General features: G+C 34.6%; 1 protein-coding gene across 1 annotated transcript; it reads right to left on the bottom strand.

The window, feature by feature from the left end:
- Nucleotides 1-8422: 8422 nt before the first annotated feature.
- LOC125060898 lies at nucleotides 8423-16419 on the bottom strand. Its single transcript, XM_047666013.1, has 7 exons — nucleotides 16216-16419; nucleotides 15153-15223; nucleotides 14005-14188; nucleotides 13280-13482; nucleotides 11958-12083; nucleotides 10258-10284; nucleotides 8423-8721 (listed from the first exon to the last, which is right to left on the bottom strand). The coding sequence occupies exons 1-7, from the start codon at nucleotides 16250-16252 to the stop codon at nucleotides 8464-8466; spliced, it is 906 nt and encodes a 301-aa protein (XP_047521969.1). The 5' UTR covers nucleotides 16253-16419; the 3' UTR covers nucleotides 8423-8463.

The raw sequence follows: 16419 nt of genomic DNA, 5'->3' as shown, positions 1-16419 counted from the left end.
GAGTCCCTTTAGGCAAGGTTACGAAGATACTGGCAGCGTTCCCCCTTTGAATAGCTAGACTAATTCTTTGTCCGAGGTAGCTGCCAGATCTTCGGTCTCCTGTGATGTCGACTAACCTTTTTGACCTTTTTTATATATATTCTTTATATATTTTTTGTTATAAGTTTTATTGTATTATGCTCAATATATTTGATTCAACCCGATTCGAGTCTGTAGGGCTGTTGATAATTCATGTATATGATATGCTTCTTCTTCAGTCGCACTCTTCATTTCTGAAGGCCGTGTTAGTGACGCCGCAGAACTTCCTCCACTCTTCCATGTCTTTGTCAAGCCCCTGCGCCCGGGTGATGGTAAGACCTTTACTTGATCGGTCCAGTGAATAGGGGATCGGCATTGGGGTCTAGTGCCGTCCACTCTGCCAGTCACGAAGAGTTTTTCAAAACTTTCTGGATATTTGCGTGGTGCGTTGGTGTGTGTGAAACAAAGTGATGAAAGACCATTTTTTCTTACGTCTTAGTATGCACACATTTGTTTTCTTAGCAGTCCATATGATATCCTAAGAGAACAAACTTTCATGGTAATAACTGCATGAATGATATAATAAGTTATTATTATGTATATAAACACTAGCAGCTTAATATGTAAGCTGATGCGCGCATATTTTGAGATTTGGAGAAACTATCCAATCTAGTTTTAAAGGAGTTCAGAGATGTTGCACTGATTACAATTTCCGGAAGCCTATTCCAGTCGGCCACTACTCGGTTTGGGAGAAAGTTCTTAGGGAATTTGTGTTATGTTGAGTGGTATTAGGTTTTAAAGAACTACCCCTCAAATGTGTATTTTCACTTAAAATAAAAGCTTCTCAATTCCTGGGACATTATAGTGGCCAGTGAGGATTTTATAGGTTTCAATAAGATTTCCTCTTAATCTCCTACCTCCTAAATCAGTATGGTCAAGTGCTTTCAGACGCTCATTATAAGATTTCTTCCTGAGTAACCTGGTCTGGGTGGCTTTTCTTTGGACCCTTATTTATTATTATTAAACTCCGGTTCTTTAATTCTCGTCCGTGCCCTCCTAATTAGTTAAGTTTTCTTCTTTTATTCGTTTTGGAATTAATAAAACCTAAAATCGAAAAGTGTAAATTTTATGTTAACCTGACCTACGTAGGCATATTTTAAACTAATCTAAATATTAACTTTTTGATTTACTTCAAAATAATTACGGGCTGTACGCCATCTTCCAGAAAAAGTAAATGTATTAAAAAAACACATAATAAAAATGTTTTACCATAAATACAACGTTACGACGTGATGAAGTGACGAATAAATTCAACATTACGAGAGTTTTAACATGAGAATAGTGACTTCAGAGTAAATATTTGTTACGAACTTGTGTGTTAATGACAGTTGATTTCAAGAACGAATAAACACAATTCAAATAATCCTTGTGGAAATACTTAAACAGTGTTATTTTTACTTCACGATATAGATAGGCAAAACGGAATATAAGTTTTGTGTATGATAATGGATGTTTACGTACCAGTAGAAAAAAACTTAATAATTTCATACAAATACACTCTATATATTATTTGTCAATCAATCGTTTATAAACATGGTAATTGATATGCGTGCGCCGCGACTCTCATCCCTGAGACAGTAGGTTCGATCCCTGGCTGTGCACCAATGGGCATTTTATGTGCGCATTTAACATTCGCTCGAACGGTGAAGGAAAACATCGTAAGCAAACCTTAAACCCAAAATGTCGACGGCGTGTGTCAGACACAGCAGGCTGATCACCTACTTGCCTATTATATTGACAAATGATGGTACAGAGCTCTGAGACCCAGACCTAAAAAGGTTGTAGCCATTGGTTATTGATATACATTATGTAAGAGTTTTGATTTTTCATTTGAGATTACTTATACTAACTAGTTAATATCCAAAAACGGTTTGGTGCCATTGTATGGTGTCATTTGAAAAATCCGAAGCTTTTCAAGATGTTTTTTATTTTTTTTTTATTGGACAATTCACACCAATTGACCTAGTCCCATGCTAAGCTGGTGAAGCTTGTGTTATGGGTACTAGGCAACGGATATACATTATACATACATATACCCAAGACCTAAGCACAACACCAAATGCTCATCACATCGATCTTTGTCTCAGCCGGGGATCGAACCCGGGACCCATGGATTGGCAGTCAGGGGTACTAACCACTAGACCAATGAGCCGTCAAAGAATACTTAGTTCTATCAAATTTATATTATTTGTGTGGAGTTATTTATTTTCATAAATGTTCATATGAATAGGTACATTTTGATTTTATTTTATTTAAATGCGGTATTGAAAATAAATATGATTCAGCCTTCCGCATAGAGACACAAGAACTCTGGCATCATTAATCATAAAGAACATATAAAAGACACTTAAAACGATTTCAATCATATCCCTAATCACTCAAAGTTTATTATTTTATCCTCGTTTATATCATAATATTAATTCCTTACATATGAAATTGGTGTTTTGTTTGGGAGGAACTAGAAGTAGATTTTTTTTAAATAGAATATATTTTATTTTATTATTATTTTTTTTATATAATAGGGGGGCAAACGAGCTTGCGGGACGACCAAAAAGGGCAGTCTTCGCAGGCCATAGACACCCATTTTTAGTGGGTGCGTTGCCGGCCTTATTAATAAAAGTATGTACCATTTTGCCATCATATCTTATCATTGATCCCTATACTAAAAAAAACATTCGGGAAACAATAAAATCTTTGACGGCGATTTGACTGCACCATCAGAGTTGAATTTTTTACCTTGCAAGAAGTTATCCAAATTTCGAAAAAATATTTTGGTAATCTGCTGTCCGGGGAGTACGTTGGATGTCTGAGTAGCAGTCTGCCTTGCGATTCTGTAACTCTCTTTCTAATGCGAAAACCTCTGTGAGAGTTCGAAAAGTGAGTTACAGAATCGCAAGGCTGTTGTGCATTGTGTGGTTTAGCGTTATCGTGAAGCAGCTGTGGCCTAGAGCGATTGACCAGCCTTGGTTGTTTAGCAGCTAGATTTTCCATCATGGCTTGCAGTTGCTGACAATAGACATCAGCCGTAATCGTCTGGCCAGATTTAAGAAAGTTATAGTGAACGACCCTTGCACTAGTCCACCAAACGCTCAGAAGTAAGTTTTCGGAGTCAATTTTCGCTTGGGGCACGCTTTGGCTGGTTCAGCTGGGTTGAGCCATTACGATGAGTGCTTCCGATTATCGTACAGGATCCAAATAACATAATACATAAAAATTATAAGCGGTGCAACGGGCGGCCTTATCGCTAAAAAGCGATCTCTTCCAAGCAACCCTAGAAAGGGAAAAAAATAATACTCCATTGTAAAAATGTGTCGGGTAGTTGCCCTATTCACTGCGAACCAAAGAAATATGAAAGCAATCAGGGCTTCATATCACGCTAAAAGTCCGAAATGGCACTCAAAAAAAATCATAAAAAAATTAATTTAACTAGAACCAATTTGTTTATACATAAAGTAATGGTTGGTATTTTAGATTTTCGGCTACACCCCAGTTTAGGGTAATCAAAGTTGATTTATATGTTAGTTATATTTAATAAGTGTAGCCGTGAAAAAGTCTAGTATAACTTAACATAGTAATGTTCTATGCTTTATAGTATAGGTATACAGTATTTGTACAGATCTTAAGAGTCACTCATCAAAAGAATGTAAATGTGTATTATTCAATATCTAAGTATTTATTCTAGAAAATATAACGTAATACAATTACAATATTATTTTACGTTAAATAACAAGTTAACGTATTAAAATCTTGAAACTTTTACGTGACAAATTAATTTTGTTTTTCACTTGTTTTATCTTCATTCAAGTACTAACTTTTATTTGTATAAAAACCTTAAATTGTAATCGTAATGGTAAAAAATGTGATATATTTAGACAGTCTTGCTTTAGCTGTGGTCCCCGGTCGTGATGAATGTTGAGGACTTAAATGCTTGTCTTTATTCATAATTTTCTTTTTCTGTAATCCTGGTGATTCATGAAGGAGACAGGCTATGTTGTATTATTACTCCCGTATGTAAATAAAAATGAAACCCGTTTTCCGTTGTCACGACATAACATGAAAACGGCTTGACCGATTTGTCTGATTCTTTTTTTATAATATTCCTTGAAGTACGAGGATGGTTCTTACGGAGAGAAAAATTTAAAAAATTGAGTGAAAAAGTCTAAAAACAACACTTTTCTATATTCCCATACAAAATATTTGTAACAATATTTAAAGGCAATTTGAACTTTAATACCTTATCATTAAGTTCAAGTGTTAGTGGAGGGGTTCCGGGAAGGTAAATTTTTATTTTTTGACATAATGTATTTGTTGTATTATCAACTTTCTTTTTTTTTATCTTACTAGCTAGACCGGTGTCCCGAATAGTAGAATAAGTATTAAAAAAATAAAGAATCGACTGTTAGGCGGTACGATGTTCGAAAAAGATTACCTCACGGATTCATGAATTGCGATGCAATACAAAAGAATAAGAAATACAAGAATTACAAAAGTCATAGTATAATTTTTGCTTTTCTACTTTGAATTTTTGTGTTCTAATAATATTGTTGAGAATATTCTTCGGTGCCGTAACTTGCCACGTTTCGACCTTGGTTTTATAGCAATATGTATTTTCATTGCACCATGTAAACTAATATGTTTAGCAGGTACTGTAAACAAATATTTGCTTTACGTATTCCCGACCATGTTTGACCATGCATATGTTATAACTGTTTCTTTAATTTTAATCGAAATGTTACTATTTATCTTGCACAGATTTTACTAGTTTTGGTATGTAAACTGATTATGTAAATAAATATATATAACATTTTTCGTAGCCTTTACAACAGCATGCCTAGTTGAAGATACATGAAATAGTAGCAGTGGACCTGTTTCGAATACGCTTGCGAAGTTTTTTGGACTATAATGCAACAACAGCGTACGACGATGGCGTGATATAGTACTTTTTATGTTTTTTTTTCTTATGTAAGTGACATGTATGTTTTTAATGAAAATAAACGTCTTTAAACCTTGTAATGCTGGACGTAAGCGGCACTTAATTTAATGTTAAATCTCGCATCGCATCTGGAATGAACTTACCAACCTGATAGTTATTTCTCCGGGAATGAAACTCGGGCCATTCAGATTGCATAGAGTATCAAATTAAGAACATGTAAAAAGAAAAATACTCCCAAAAAAGGCTTTAATCTAAAATTGTAGATTCAATAGATTCTGACAAATAAAAATCCCGTGTGTCTGTGGTCGCTCTCCGAAATGGCTGAATTGATATTATGTAATTTTGAATGGTAGGTATGATAATAGAAAAGGTAAATTTGTTACCGCAAGGCGGAAGGAGCTGAGGTCAAAGTCAAATCAGTTATTTCAATTAGGCCTGTTAAAAAGGCACTTTTGAAAATCAAAATTACAAGTTTAAAATACTTTAAAAAAAACTAGTTTCATGTGGAGAAGAATGGGCAATAACCTCCATACTTACTCTTTTAAAATTGTTTATTAGAAATTATATTAATAGAAAATATAATGTGTAGTCTAGCTAAAAAATAATAATAAAAGCGAAATAATGTGTAGCTAGACTACACATTATATTTTCTATTATTCAACCCGAAATTATAAATATTTCTCTTGAATATGAGACTTTCTGATTACCGTCTTACAAACGGGTTCGCGTTGACTTGTTTCTGAATCTTAAACGTATAATGTTAATTAATTGAGAATTTTAAGAGAATTGTTAAAACGTCATACTTTAGTAAAGTTTGTTATAAATGTTACATTGCAACTATGTAAACACAAACGGTCTTACTAATAAAGATTTATGCACATCGTATAAGCCTGTTATAAGAAAAATGTTACTAATAATGTCTGAATTGACAAGGTTGATGTATACTGCTGTTATAACAAGTGTCTGGTTTGTATGAAGACTTGTACAATGCTTATACAACGCAGAGGCCTAGTTTAACGGGTGTATAAGACAAAAATTGCGTAATTTCATCTGATTTCGCGTTTGACAGCATTTTTTGACTGTTTAGTTCAAGGAAAGATTTAAGTTAGTAGATATTTGTGTTTGTTGAAAATAGATTTTATAGATCAAATAGAAGATTTAGATAATATTGATATGCAGCTAATACATACGATTGAAGATTTGCCGCCTCCAAGGAAAGTCAAAGAACATACCAAACTCGGTGCAATCCGTTATTACTTTCGCATGGCGATTTCAAAACAAAATACCGCTTTTCAAAGAAGTATGTTATGAAGATCTGTGACAGAGTGCGAGCTGATGTCGAAAAGAGTACTAGAGGTGGAGGGTTTTCGATTTAGGTGTCTTCTTCATGGCTTCTCAGTGTCATTAGAAAATGCCAAATTATATATAGTAGCACTGGCAATCCTCCACAATATTGCTATTGATATCAAAGAAGACCTGGATGTTACGTTTGATGACACTGAGAATGTTCCAGAAGAACCAAGGCCAACCTAGACGCCCCCAAGCAATCTGGCTAGACAAGCTGCTAGAGCTGCTTTTATTGAAACATATTTTTAAGGCTGTTTTATTTACATAGGTGTGGATAGTTAAGGACTTGAAATAAATAGAAAGTTATATTTCGTTTAAAACGGAGGTTTTATTTTTTTTATAAGTATATAATTATTTATTTAATTGCTGCTGTAACAATTTGAGCCTTAGAAGATGCTTCTGTCTAGCCCTTTCGTGAGCTTCGGCGAGTCGCTTCTGTTTGAGCTCATGTGTTTCAGCCATCTGCCTTTGTTTTGTTTCGTGCTCTTCCTGAAAACACTGGAACACTACCGTGTTGCGGAGTTTGGCACTTTCCACTATTTGAGATGCCTAAAAAATTTAAGTATGATCGTTGAGGGATTTTGAATGAAATAGTCCTTTCTCTATCACATTGATACTAACCTCTTCTAACTTTTGTACTGCAGAACGCGGCTTTTTATGTAAAATTCTAGTCCTCTTTGTCTGAGGTTTTGGAGTTTCTATTAGCTGCAAATAATAAAATGTTATTAGTATATTGAGTAAATGTGTATATAATTGCTTTGGTTGATAAAATAAATACAACTTACATTAGAATTATGAGTCGTATCAAAATTATTAAATCAAACGTCAATCAAACACGGCGGGTTGCCAGGGTAACAATAAATAAGGGTCGTTTTGTTATTCAACCAATACACATCGATTATTGGTCAAAGAGGAGTTTATGCCCTGTACAAGCTCTATTCACTGAATTACTACCACCTTGTCATAACGCATGTATAGTGATTTTTTATTAGTAAGACCGAAAATGTATAAGTTAATAAATTGTCTCTTTTATAACCATTATTGAATCAACGTGAAGTGCCATAAAATCTGCGAAAACGTTCTTTTAGATCGAATAGTCAATAGTCAACACTTATGTCAGAATAGTCGTAAAATGATCATTGTCAATGTGAATGGCGTGCGAAACAATGGCCCCCAGTAAATAAGTATGAATGAAATAAAACATTTTATTAAGCATTTTATTAATTCCTTTGACAAGACGTGGTAAAAGCAATAAATATAATAACACACCTTATTGAGGTCGTTTTACCCATAACCGGGTACCCAACTAAATAAACAATTAGTTATTTAATATACTATTAAATATAATACTAAATACTAACACAGCTAAAGTAATGTTATTTAAGGTTGGCAATAAAAGGCTTTTGAATTTGAATTTTGATTGAGGTCTTTAATAATAAATAAAGATATTATTTTTATTTTATCTACTATATAAAAATAAGTCGGGTTTTCCTTGCTGACGCTATAACTCCAGAACGCACGAACCGATTTCCACGGTTTTGCATTCGTTGGAAAGGTCTCGGGCTCCGTGGGGTTTATAGCAAAAAAAAATTCTGGAAAAATTTCAACAGAAAAGCGGGTTCACCAAACGAAATGTTACATAAAACGAAGTCATCTGGTGGCGAAACGGAGTTCGCCGAGTTTGCTAGTAGTAAGTATATACAAAAATGTTACAAATTGCTTGTAAATGCGCGGCCGTTTCTCTAAAATAAAATAGCAAATTTAACACAAAGGAATTATTGAAATAAGCTGCATTTAAATTGACCTAAATCTAACTATAAGTATCCAATTAAGATTTTATTCTCTTTGGAGTAGAGACTCTTTGGTCGTGGGGTTCAAATGCACAGGCGCTAATTAAAGGTCTAAGCTGGCGCCTGGGAGAGAGTACCGGTGACCCCAGAGCTGGTGCTTTTCGCGCTCAACGAATAAGTATTGCTATACAGCAAGGTAATTCTACCAGGGTTAAAGGTATACTTAATTATAGGAATTATCTTAATCAAGGCAGTCGAAATTAGTAAGCTTAAATACATATTACAAATACGTTTTAATAAAATCACAAAAGATATCTAATGAGACGCGTCCGTCTCATTAGATATAACAGCTGTTGCTAAAGTTGGTGTTGATGGTGTTTTCATTGTATGAAAATCGAAGGACATGAACTCATCCTGATCGACCACATCTCTGGAGTCATCGACACCACATGTCAGGAATTTCGTGTATTGGCTCAGGTCTATAAAGCCTACACCGCATGGCCTGTCAATCAAGCGTGACGTCATCATTCCTTGAGCATATCCAGAACAGACAAGAACGGATCCAAGGTCATCCTGGAAAAAAAGTATACAATGAAAGAATATCAGTTTAATTACATTTATCATATTAATGTAATGCTACATATCATATAATACTAATTACATATATCATTAGCTATTCAAAGGGGGAACGCTGCCAATACCTTCGGAACCTTGTCTAAAGGGACTCCTTTTAATAATATATTTTAAGGTTGGTTATTGTTTTTTTATTAATGTATTAATACTGTAATATCGAATACTTATTTACTACCAACACACAAATATACAGTATTTATAATTTTCTTAACCTACATAGTAATAATAGTAATTAAAATTAATAAATAGAAAATTAAAACAAATTTAAAAAATTTGGTCCCAGTGTAGCTTTAATGCTGCCTTTTCCGCGCTGTGTTGCGATACTTATTCGTTAAGCGAGGAAAGCACCAGCTCTGGGTACTATAGCTAGAATCTCTACTCCAAAGGGAACAAAATCAAATTTGGAGGAAAGTCATATTTGAGCCGTTTATTATTTTCCGTCTGCTCTGCGGCCGTGCCAGCGTTTGTTCTTGTCCGAGGGAGGTGAACAGGGCTAACGTGGTCACACAAGCAGCAACCCAAACCAAAGCCCGTCCCATCCTTCAAAGGATCAAAGACATCCCATCCGGATGCTTTCCATCGTCTCAAGCGATGCCTAAATACATGTCAAAATGCAAATCTCATCTAAAGATTGCATAATTACCAGGTAGTTTACCTCATTGTTGAAAATTGTTTGTTATTGTTAAAACCTTTCGTAACATTATAACTTTAGTTTTATAAATTTTTAAAAAAGCAAAATAGCTGTAAAAACGTGTCTAGTTGTAAGCTTGTTACATTCCAGGAAATAATGTACACTGGAACTACTGGACTACAAATATATAGCACTATAAATTTTTGTGAAACAAAATAAAGAATTTTTGAAATTGAAAATTGAATTGATGCCAAATAAATATCGCAATACAGCGAGGAAATGCTGCCAGCATTAAATGCACTCTTCCACAGGGACCAAACTTTATTATTAACAAACAAACTATTAATATGTAGGTTAAAAATATTATGAGATTGAAATAAATAAATATCAATCGGTAATCTTTGAAAAATGTAGCAATCAAGAAGCCAGCACAGAATTGGCAATCTTCTAATTATATTAGGAGTGTTGTCTAGTGGCTAAAGCGTGGGACTCTCATCCTTGAGGTGGTAGGTTCGATAGTCGGCTGTGAAATAATAGACTTTTCTTTCTATGGTCGCGTTTATCACGTACGGTGACGTAATATCTTGAGGAATCAAGATATTTCTTCAAATTATATAATAAAGCCTTTTTTACTTCCATTTCTTTAAGTTCCATTCCAAATGTTGTTAGTATTTACTTATAGGTAAAATAGTAGTGGTTAATTTTCTTCAAATAAATAAATAGTGATTACGTATTGAGAAGTTTCTGAATACACTCAAATATTTTGATACAAACGTAGTTTCAAGATATTTGAGGTAATATTTGAAGACAAATATTTACTTGACAAACATGATACTTGGCCTTACCGGACATAGAACTCCATGATTCTCGGTCTGTGAAAATGTACATATTAAATATGAGAAATTATTTGTTTTTTTTTAAAGTAAATCTTTTCTATTAAATAATGTATTTTCTGTCTTTGAAATTACCGTTAGTCTGAAACTACCACCATTCGATGCGAAATTTTTCCTAGATGGTTTATGGCTATTTATTTATCGAATTCTAACGTTCCTTCATTTTTTTATTGCTGTTTTACTTTTATGAAAATTTATACATACGGACTTCACCGCGGAAACATTCGGGGAGGCTTCCTAGGACCTCAAAACGTCAACATCTGTTAATAACTCGATTTTAGAAATATTTCAATTTTCTTAGCGGGAAGTTAAAAAGAAGAATAATGAAAATATGAAAAAAAAAATTAAAAAACATAAAATTTATTTTAATTCGTCCAGCAAAGCGGGCGCGAAACGGCTAGTCTAAATATATTATTAATTCACGTTTATGCAAAATAGTTTTTATATCATAACCATAGATATCTCTAGAGCAATGTTTGCCAGTGTTTGGCAATTTGTTGGTTATTTGAAAAATTATTTGGAATTTCAATTTCTGTTTCTCATTATGTTTAAAAATTTACTTACTGCGTTTCGTTAAAAAATCCTAAAACCTATCATTTAAGTTTCTTTAGTGAACAATTCAATGTTTTTTTTATATTAAAAATTAAGTACATATGGGGGCTTAGCCAGTGCCGACTAGGCTGGGGCCATTGGGCACACAAGAATTTGGGGCCCTTTTGGAAAGAAAAAAAAGCTAATTATAATTTTAAAAAAATACTAAGTATAACCATTTATAATAGGTGATCAAATACAGTATGATATATATTGTAGAAATTGTCGGTCCTTTTTGGCCTCCTGAAAATGGGGGCCCTGGGCACGGGCCCCGTGTGCCCTAATGGTGAAGACGGTATTGGGCTTAGCCATTTAAAAAAGGCTAAGGCGATGTACGGCACAAAAAAATCGTTGAGAAACACTAATCTAGAGTCTAATATGAGTTTGACATGTGATTTCATAAACAATTCTGTGAAATAGGTAGTCTTGGCCGATCTTTGATTATTCATATACATAATTGGCTATTTGATAGTATAAAAACTCCATTTTTACCAAGAGTAATCTGTATATAACATGGCTTTAAAAAGCCTTATAAGAATAACTAAATAATCATTAATTTATAGAATAACCGTAACTAAAAAAAATGTTTTTACGTCACACATTTTATGACACTCTATACTTGTTGTATATTGTAATTATCATCAGATGTCTAATCATAATACATATACATACATAACATGCTGTTGAGGTATTTACAACTAAGGAGCTCTCAAGATTGTCGACATCCTTATAGGCCTCTTGTGGCCTCTCGGAGATCTTAAGGGGGCTGACCCCCTTGACACAAAACTATAATTATGTGTTGTATATACGGATACCCCATTCTTTGTGCGCATTAAACCATTGTACGTTGAAGGAAACCGGCATGCCAACCCCGTCGAGGCCTGTGTCACAGAAAACTACCTTCGTGATAATTGTTTTCTTAATAGGCAATATTAAGAAAACAATTATCACGAAACAGATAACAATATCGAAGTCCAAGACCAACGATGGTAGCGCTAGTTTTTTTTTACAGATTGCGATGATACCAGAGTATATATAATATGTAGTATAAAAGAAATCACCTTGCAAGGCGGTTGTTGTATACAAAGATATTTGTTTTTGTAATTCCACATTTGAAGGCAACGCTCTGGAGGTAACAGGGTGACGTCAACACGTAAGAGGTCTATCAACAAAGGAATCAGATAACCCTGAAAAATTAAAAGGGTTTAATATATAGTTAAATATACACAGTCAGTAACACAATGCACAGTGAAAAATTATTTCCTAGCTAATATCGTTTATTTTAGTATCAATTTATTGCTAGAATATAGATTGACACATTGGATCGAAGATTTTGTTTAGCAAATTCTCCTATGCCTGTCTGTATTCTACTTCTACAAACAGGTCTTGAGAAGGTTTTAGCTTCTTTAAAGTTGCCTTACCAAAACATGGTAACAATCGATAAAAAATATTTTAACGCTAGTTTTATAACCAAACATTGGTTAAGTTACATATAGTATATATATATTTTAGTAAGTAGAAGCGTAAACAAAATGTAAGCAATCATCGCACACTTGAAGCCAAAATGAGCCCTTTAGTGTTAACCACAATCATAAATTGTAATTTAACATTGTCCAATAACATAACTATCACTTAGATTTACGAACTCTTCAATAAGTCAAGTTAGTTTTTTGTTAATCCAGCGTCCAACCCAACTACCCCTAATGTCATCTTAGTTATAAGCTCATGTTTTAAGCAATTAAAGCCAGTTGTTGCCCAGCTTCAAACAAAGTGCTTTATTTGAACGTATCCATACAACAACCGCCACAGCTTTTATTCGCTTAATATGTTTATAGTATACCTAGAGAAAAAAGTATTTCATGTTTCGGGCTCTACTTGCGTATTGAGTAAACGTAACGTTATACTATTATAATGCTTCCCAGTGGCGTAACTATATCATCTGGGGCCCGGGGTAAATTCTTATGATGGGGCCCTATCAGGAAAAATCGTCACGTTGCACTCAGTTTAATTTTAATAAACTTCGAGATTTTCAGCGTACTCAATTACACGTTGCATATGTCCCTCTAATGGCCATAGGCCTCCTCTTTAGGCGAGAGGGAATGGTCTGTAGTCCCCACGTTAGCCCAATGCGTATTGGAGACCTCACATTCATCCATAGAACATAATATCTCTTGAGCATGGGCCCTCATGGGTCGGGGGCCCGTGGCATTTTGCCAGCACTGCCACCCTTTTGTTACGCCACTGACGCTTAACCTCTGCGGCTTAGCAGTTAAACAAATACGGTCCTAGACTCAATCACTAGCGAAACAATAATTCTTTACATAATTACAATAAAACAGGGTGGCCATTGTATAATTAAGTCAAAAGTTAAATAAAACCTCACATTTCGTCTACTCCCCCATCCGAAGTAATGACAAGTTGGATCACCAATACGTTTTTCCAAATTAGTGGTAACACCGTAGCGTACTCTGTTTAATACGTATGCTGTCCCTGGCTCTCGCTTGTGGAAGAAGAACTGCTGATTAAGCACCAAAAGCGCTAAGTTATCAGGGGAACACCGCATCCAACGTGACGTGTGGTTATAACCTGTAATAAACGCAGAGACTCCCGTACGTCATAATATGTTTCTATATTATGACGTACGTATGATTTGGCATTCTGATAAGGTTCGCACCGTATCAGAATGCCAAATTGAATTTTTGCATGCTGTAAAACAAAACAATAATTTTGCCTAAAAAAAACAAATATAAATAACCTAGCCGAAACGCACACAAAATTTCACGAAAATCGGTTGAGCCATTTCGGAGGAGTTTAATTACAAATACCGTGAGACGAGAATTTTATAGATATGTTAGATAATAATATATATAAGACCAGAGATCTGGCAGCTACCTCGGACAAAGAATTAGTCTAGCGATTCAAAGGGGGAACGCTGCCAGTATCTTCGGAACCTTGCCTAAAGGGACTCCTTTTAATAATATATTTTAGTTTATTTTTAGTTTAGTTATTTATTTCAATGTAAGTATATTATTTTATTATTATATTTCCTATTGTAAATTCCTTAAAATATATATTTTATAAGACAAGTCAAAATTGAAGGCATAATACCTTTGTGAATGCAGAGGTGCTGAACCTGTCTCGATATGCCAACGCCCTCCATAAACCGGTGTGTACCAGCATACACAAAAAACTTATATTTTTCTCCAAAAACGCATATCGCCGGCGTTAGGACCACATGCGGCTCTATCAATGCTCCCACACAGAATAACATGGCGTGTGACAGGTAGTGTACCTGTTGTAAAAGAAATATCAGGGGACTGAGATTTTAAAAGGGAGAAGAAAGCAATCCACAAACACGCGGCATGAATCGTTGGACCAATCACAATCCAACGAATCGCGCCACCGTTTCTTCTTTTGTTTTCCATTTTTTTTTATATGGCTCTGGCACGGTTTGTGCATTAGCCAGCGTCAAGTATATATTAATTCGTGCTTTTTGCCTTAGAAATTCGACCATGTCCTCCATGTACGGTTTAGGCACTTGCCCGGTACCGCACAACCCTCCCAAAGGCCGAGAACAAATTTAAATTAAATTAAAACTTGCCCTCGAACCGGGAATCGAACCCGGTACCCCTCACCTAGCTGCCACTTAATAAGACCGCTAGGCTATGAGGCCCCTTTGTTTTCCATTCTCACAGATAGTTACTATCACTGTCATAGACAGTGTAGAACGTTACTTATAAGTTATATATGGTCTTATTAAGAAAACTATATCCATCCTATTTTATATTATAGATGAGGAAGAAGCTAGCTATATTTTTAAGTCTGTGTTTATTTAAAGTACACTTTTTATAGAACAAACAGGCAGGCAGGTTAGGCTGATGTTAAGTAGTACCGCGTAGTGAGGACATTCTCAATGCCAAAGTGCTCGCCGTCGTTGCCGGCTTTTTAAGACGTGATACACTGTTTTCTTGAAGGACCCTTGCAGCTGGTTCCACATAATGGTGGTCCGCGCCAGAAATTGCCTTAACAAACGCTCAGTTGTGGCACGGCGGACACCGACAAATTCAGTATTGTTTTTTTCTTGTTTTTGTAAAGAAGCCTTTAAGTTCTCCATTACTTTATTTGCAAGATTTTAAACAAATCTTGGCACATAGTAATTCTAAATCGAAATTTATTAGACATAGTCCAATCCTTAAGTGCATAAGGCTTTTTTCATACTGTTTCTAAATAGTTTTGTAAATTGAGTAGGTACATACAATAAATTGTCCTTCCGTTGTTTGAGCTGGTACGCCCTGAAATCCTGCAGCATTTTGGAAGTCGATGTCCACTGAACACAATATATTGATTAATTAGGTTTAAGTTTCTTGTTCCTCCTATATAGGCTTTAAACCAAACATAATAATAATTGTGTTCAATTATAAATGGGGTCCGTACGACAGAGGGGCCTCAGACAGATACTTCTGCGTCAGTTGATAATATATTAAGACAAGTAAGTTTGAGCTACAGTGATGTTATTAATATTTGGCCGAGAGTCGAACCCAGCGTCTACACGATATCCGTACTAAAAACCGGATACTTTACATAAAGAAAGGTCTGAAAATACGTTTGTAAATTTCCTACTCGTTTCGTTACCTTGTATTCGTTTTAACAAAAACCTCCCAAACGAAATTAGAGAATCATCGCTGAATAAATTAAAAACTCTTGTTAAACGTAAAAAATGTGTGCGTGAAACTTCTTTATGACCGTATTTTTCGAAAAATGATCTACTGTATGCAACTTTACAGAAATTGGTTAAATAAAGTTTAACAAAAGGCTTTTATTATCATAGACATGAATACAAATAATACAATTATTTCATTTTACCTTATTACTACTAAGATTTTTCCAGAATTATTATTATTATATATTTTTGTTATTAATGGCTTCGAATCTCTTCGAATCTGTAGGGACAAGAAAAACATGGCGCATAACGGAAAAATGTGACGGTAAATTTTATTCCAACACCGATAAAGAAGTTTCACTTCAATTAATAATAAGGCTTTATATAAATTTACATCTTTACGAGTATAATATAGATGTTTAAAAAACAACAACTTCATGTCAAACATAAAGTTTTTTTAATATTCAAACATTTTCCAACTTCGAAGTCATTTTTTTTTTATAGAACAGGGGGCAAACAGGAGGCTCATCTGTTCTATACCGCCGCCCATGGACACTCTCAATGCCAGAGTGCATTGCCGGCCTTTTAAGAATTGGTATGTCTTTATATAAAGGACCCTAGTTGTTGTATAAAGGTAGACGTAAACAAACTATACTAACGCAAAGTGGCAATGCCTCCTATTTGTCCAGCGCCCATCGTTAAATTCTACCAAACACTTTACGACGTCGTGTAGCACAAACTGGCAATACCGATTACTAATCTAAAATTGTTTGATACACTCATGAAATCATGTTCAAAACATAAAATTTATTTAATCTTGACACGACGATTATGTTTGCAAATCGATATAATTTCACATTCAG

The sequence above is a fragment of the Pieris napi genome, chromosome 22 (genome assembly GCF_905475465.1).
Source record: "Pieris napi chromosome 22, ilPieNapi1.2, whole genome shotgun sequence".
Classification (NCBI taxonomy): Eukaryota; Metazoa; Arthropoda; class Insecta; order Lepidoptera; family Pieridae; genus Pieris; species Pieris napi.
This window is presented reverse-complemented; position numbering and strand designations above follow the sequence as displayed.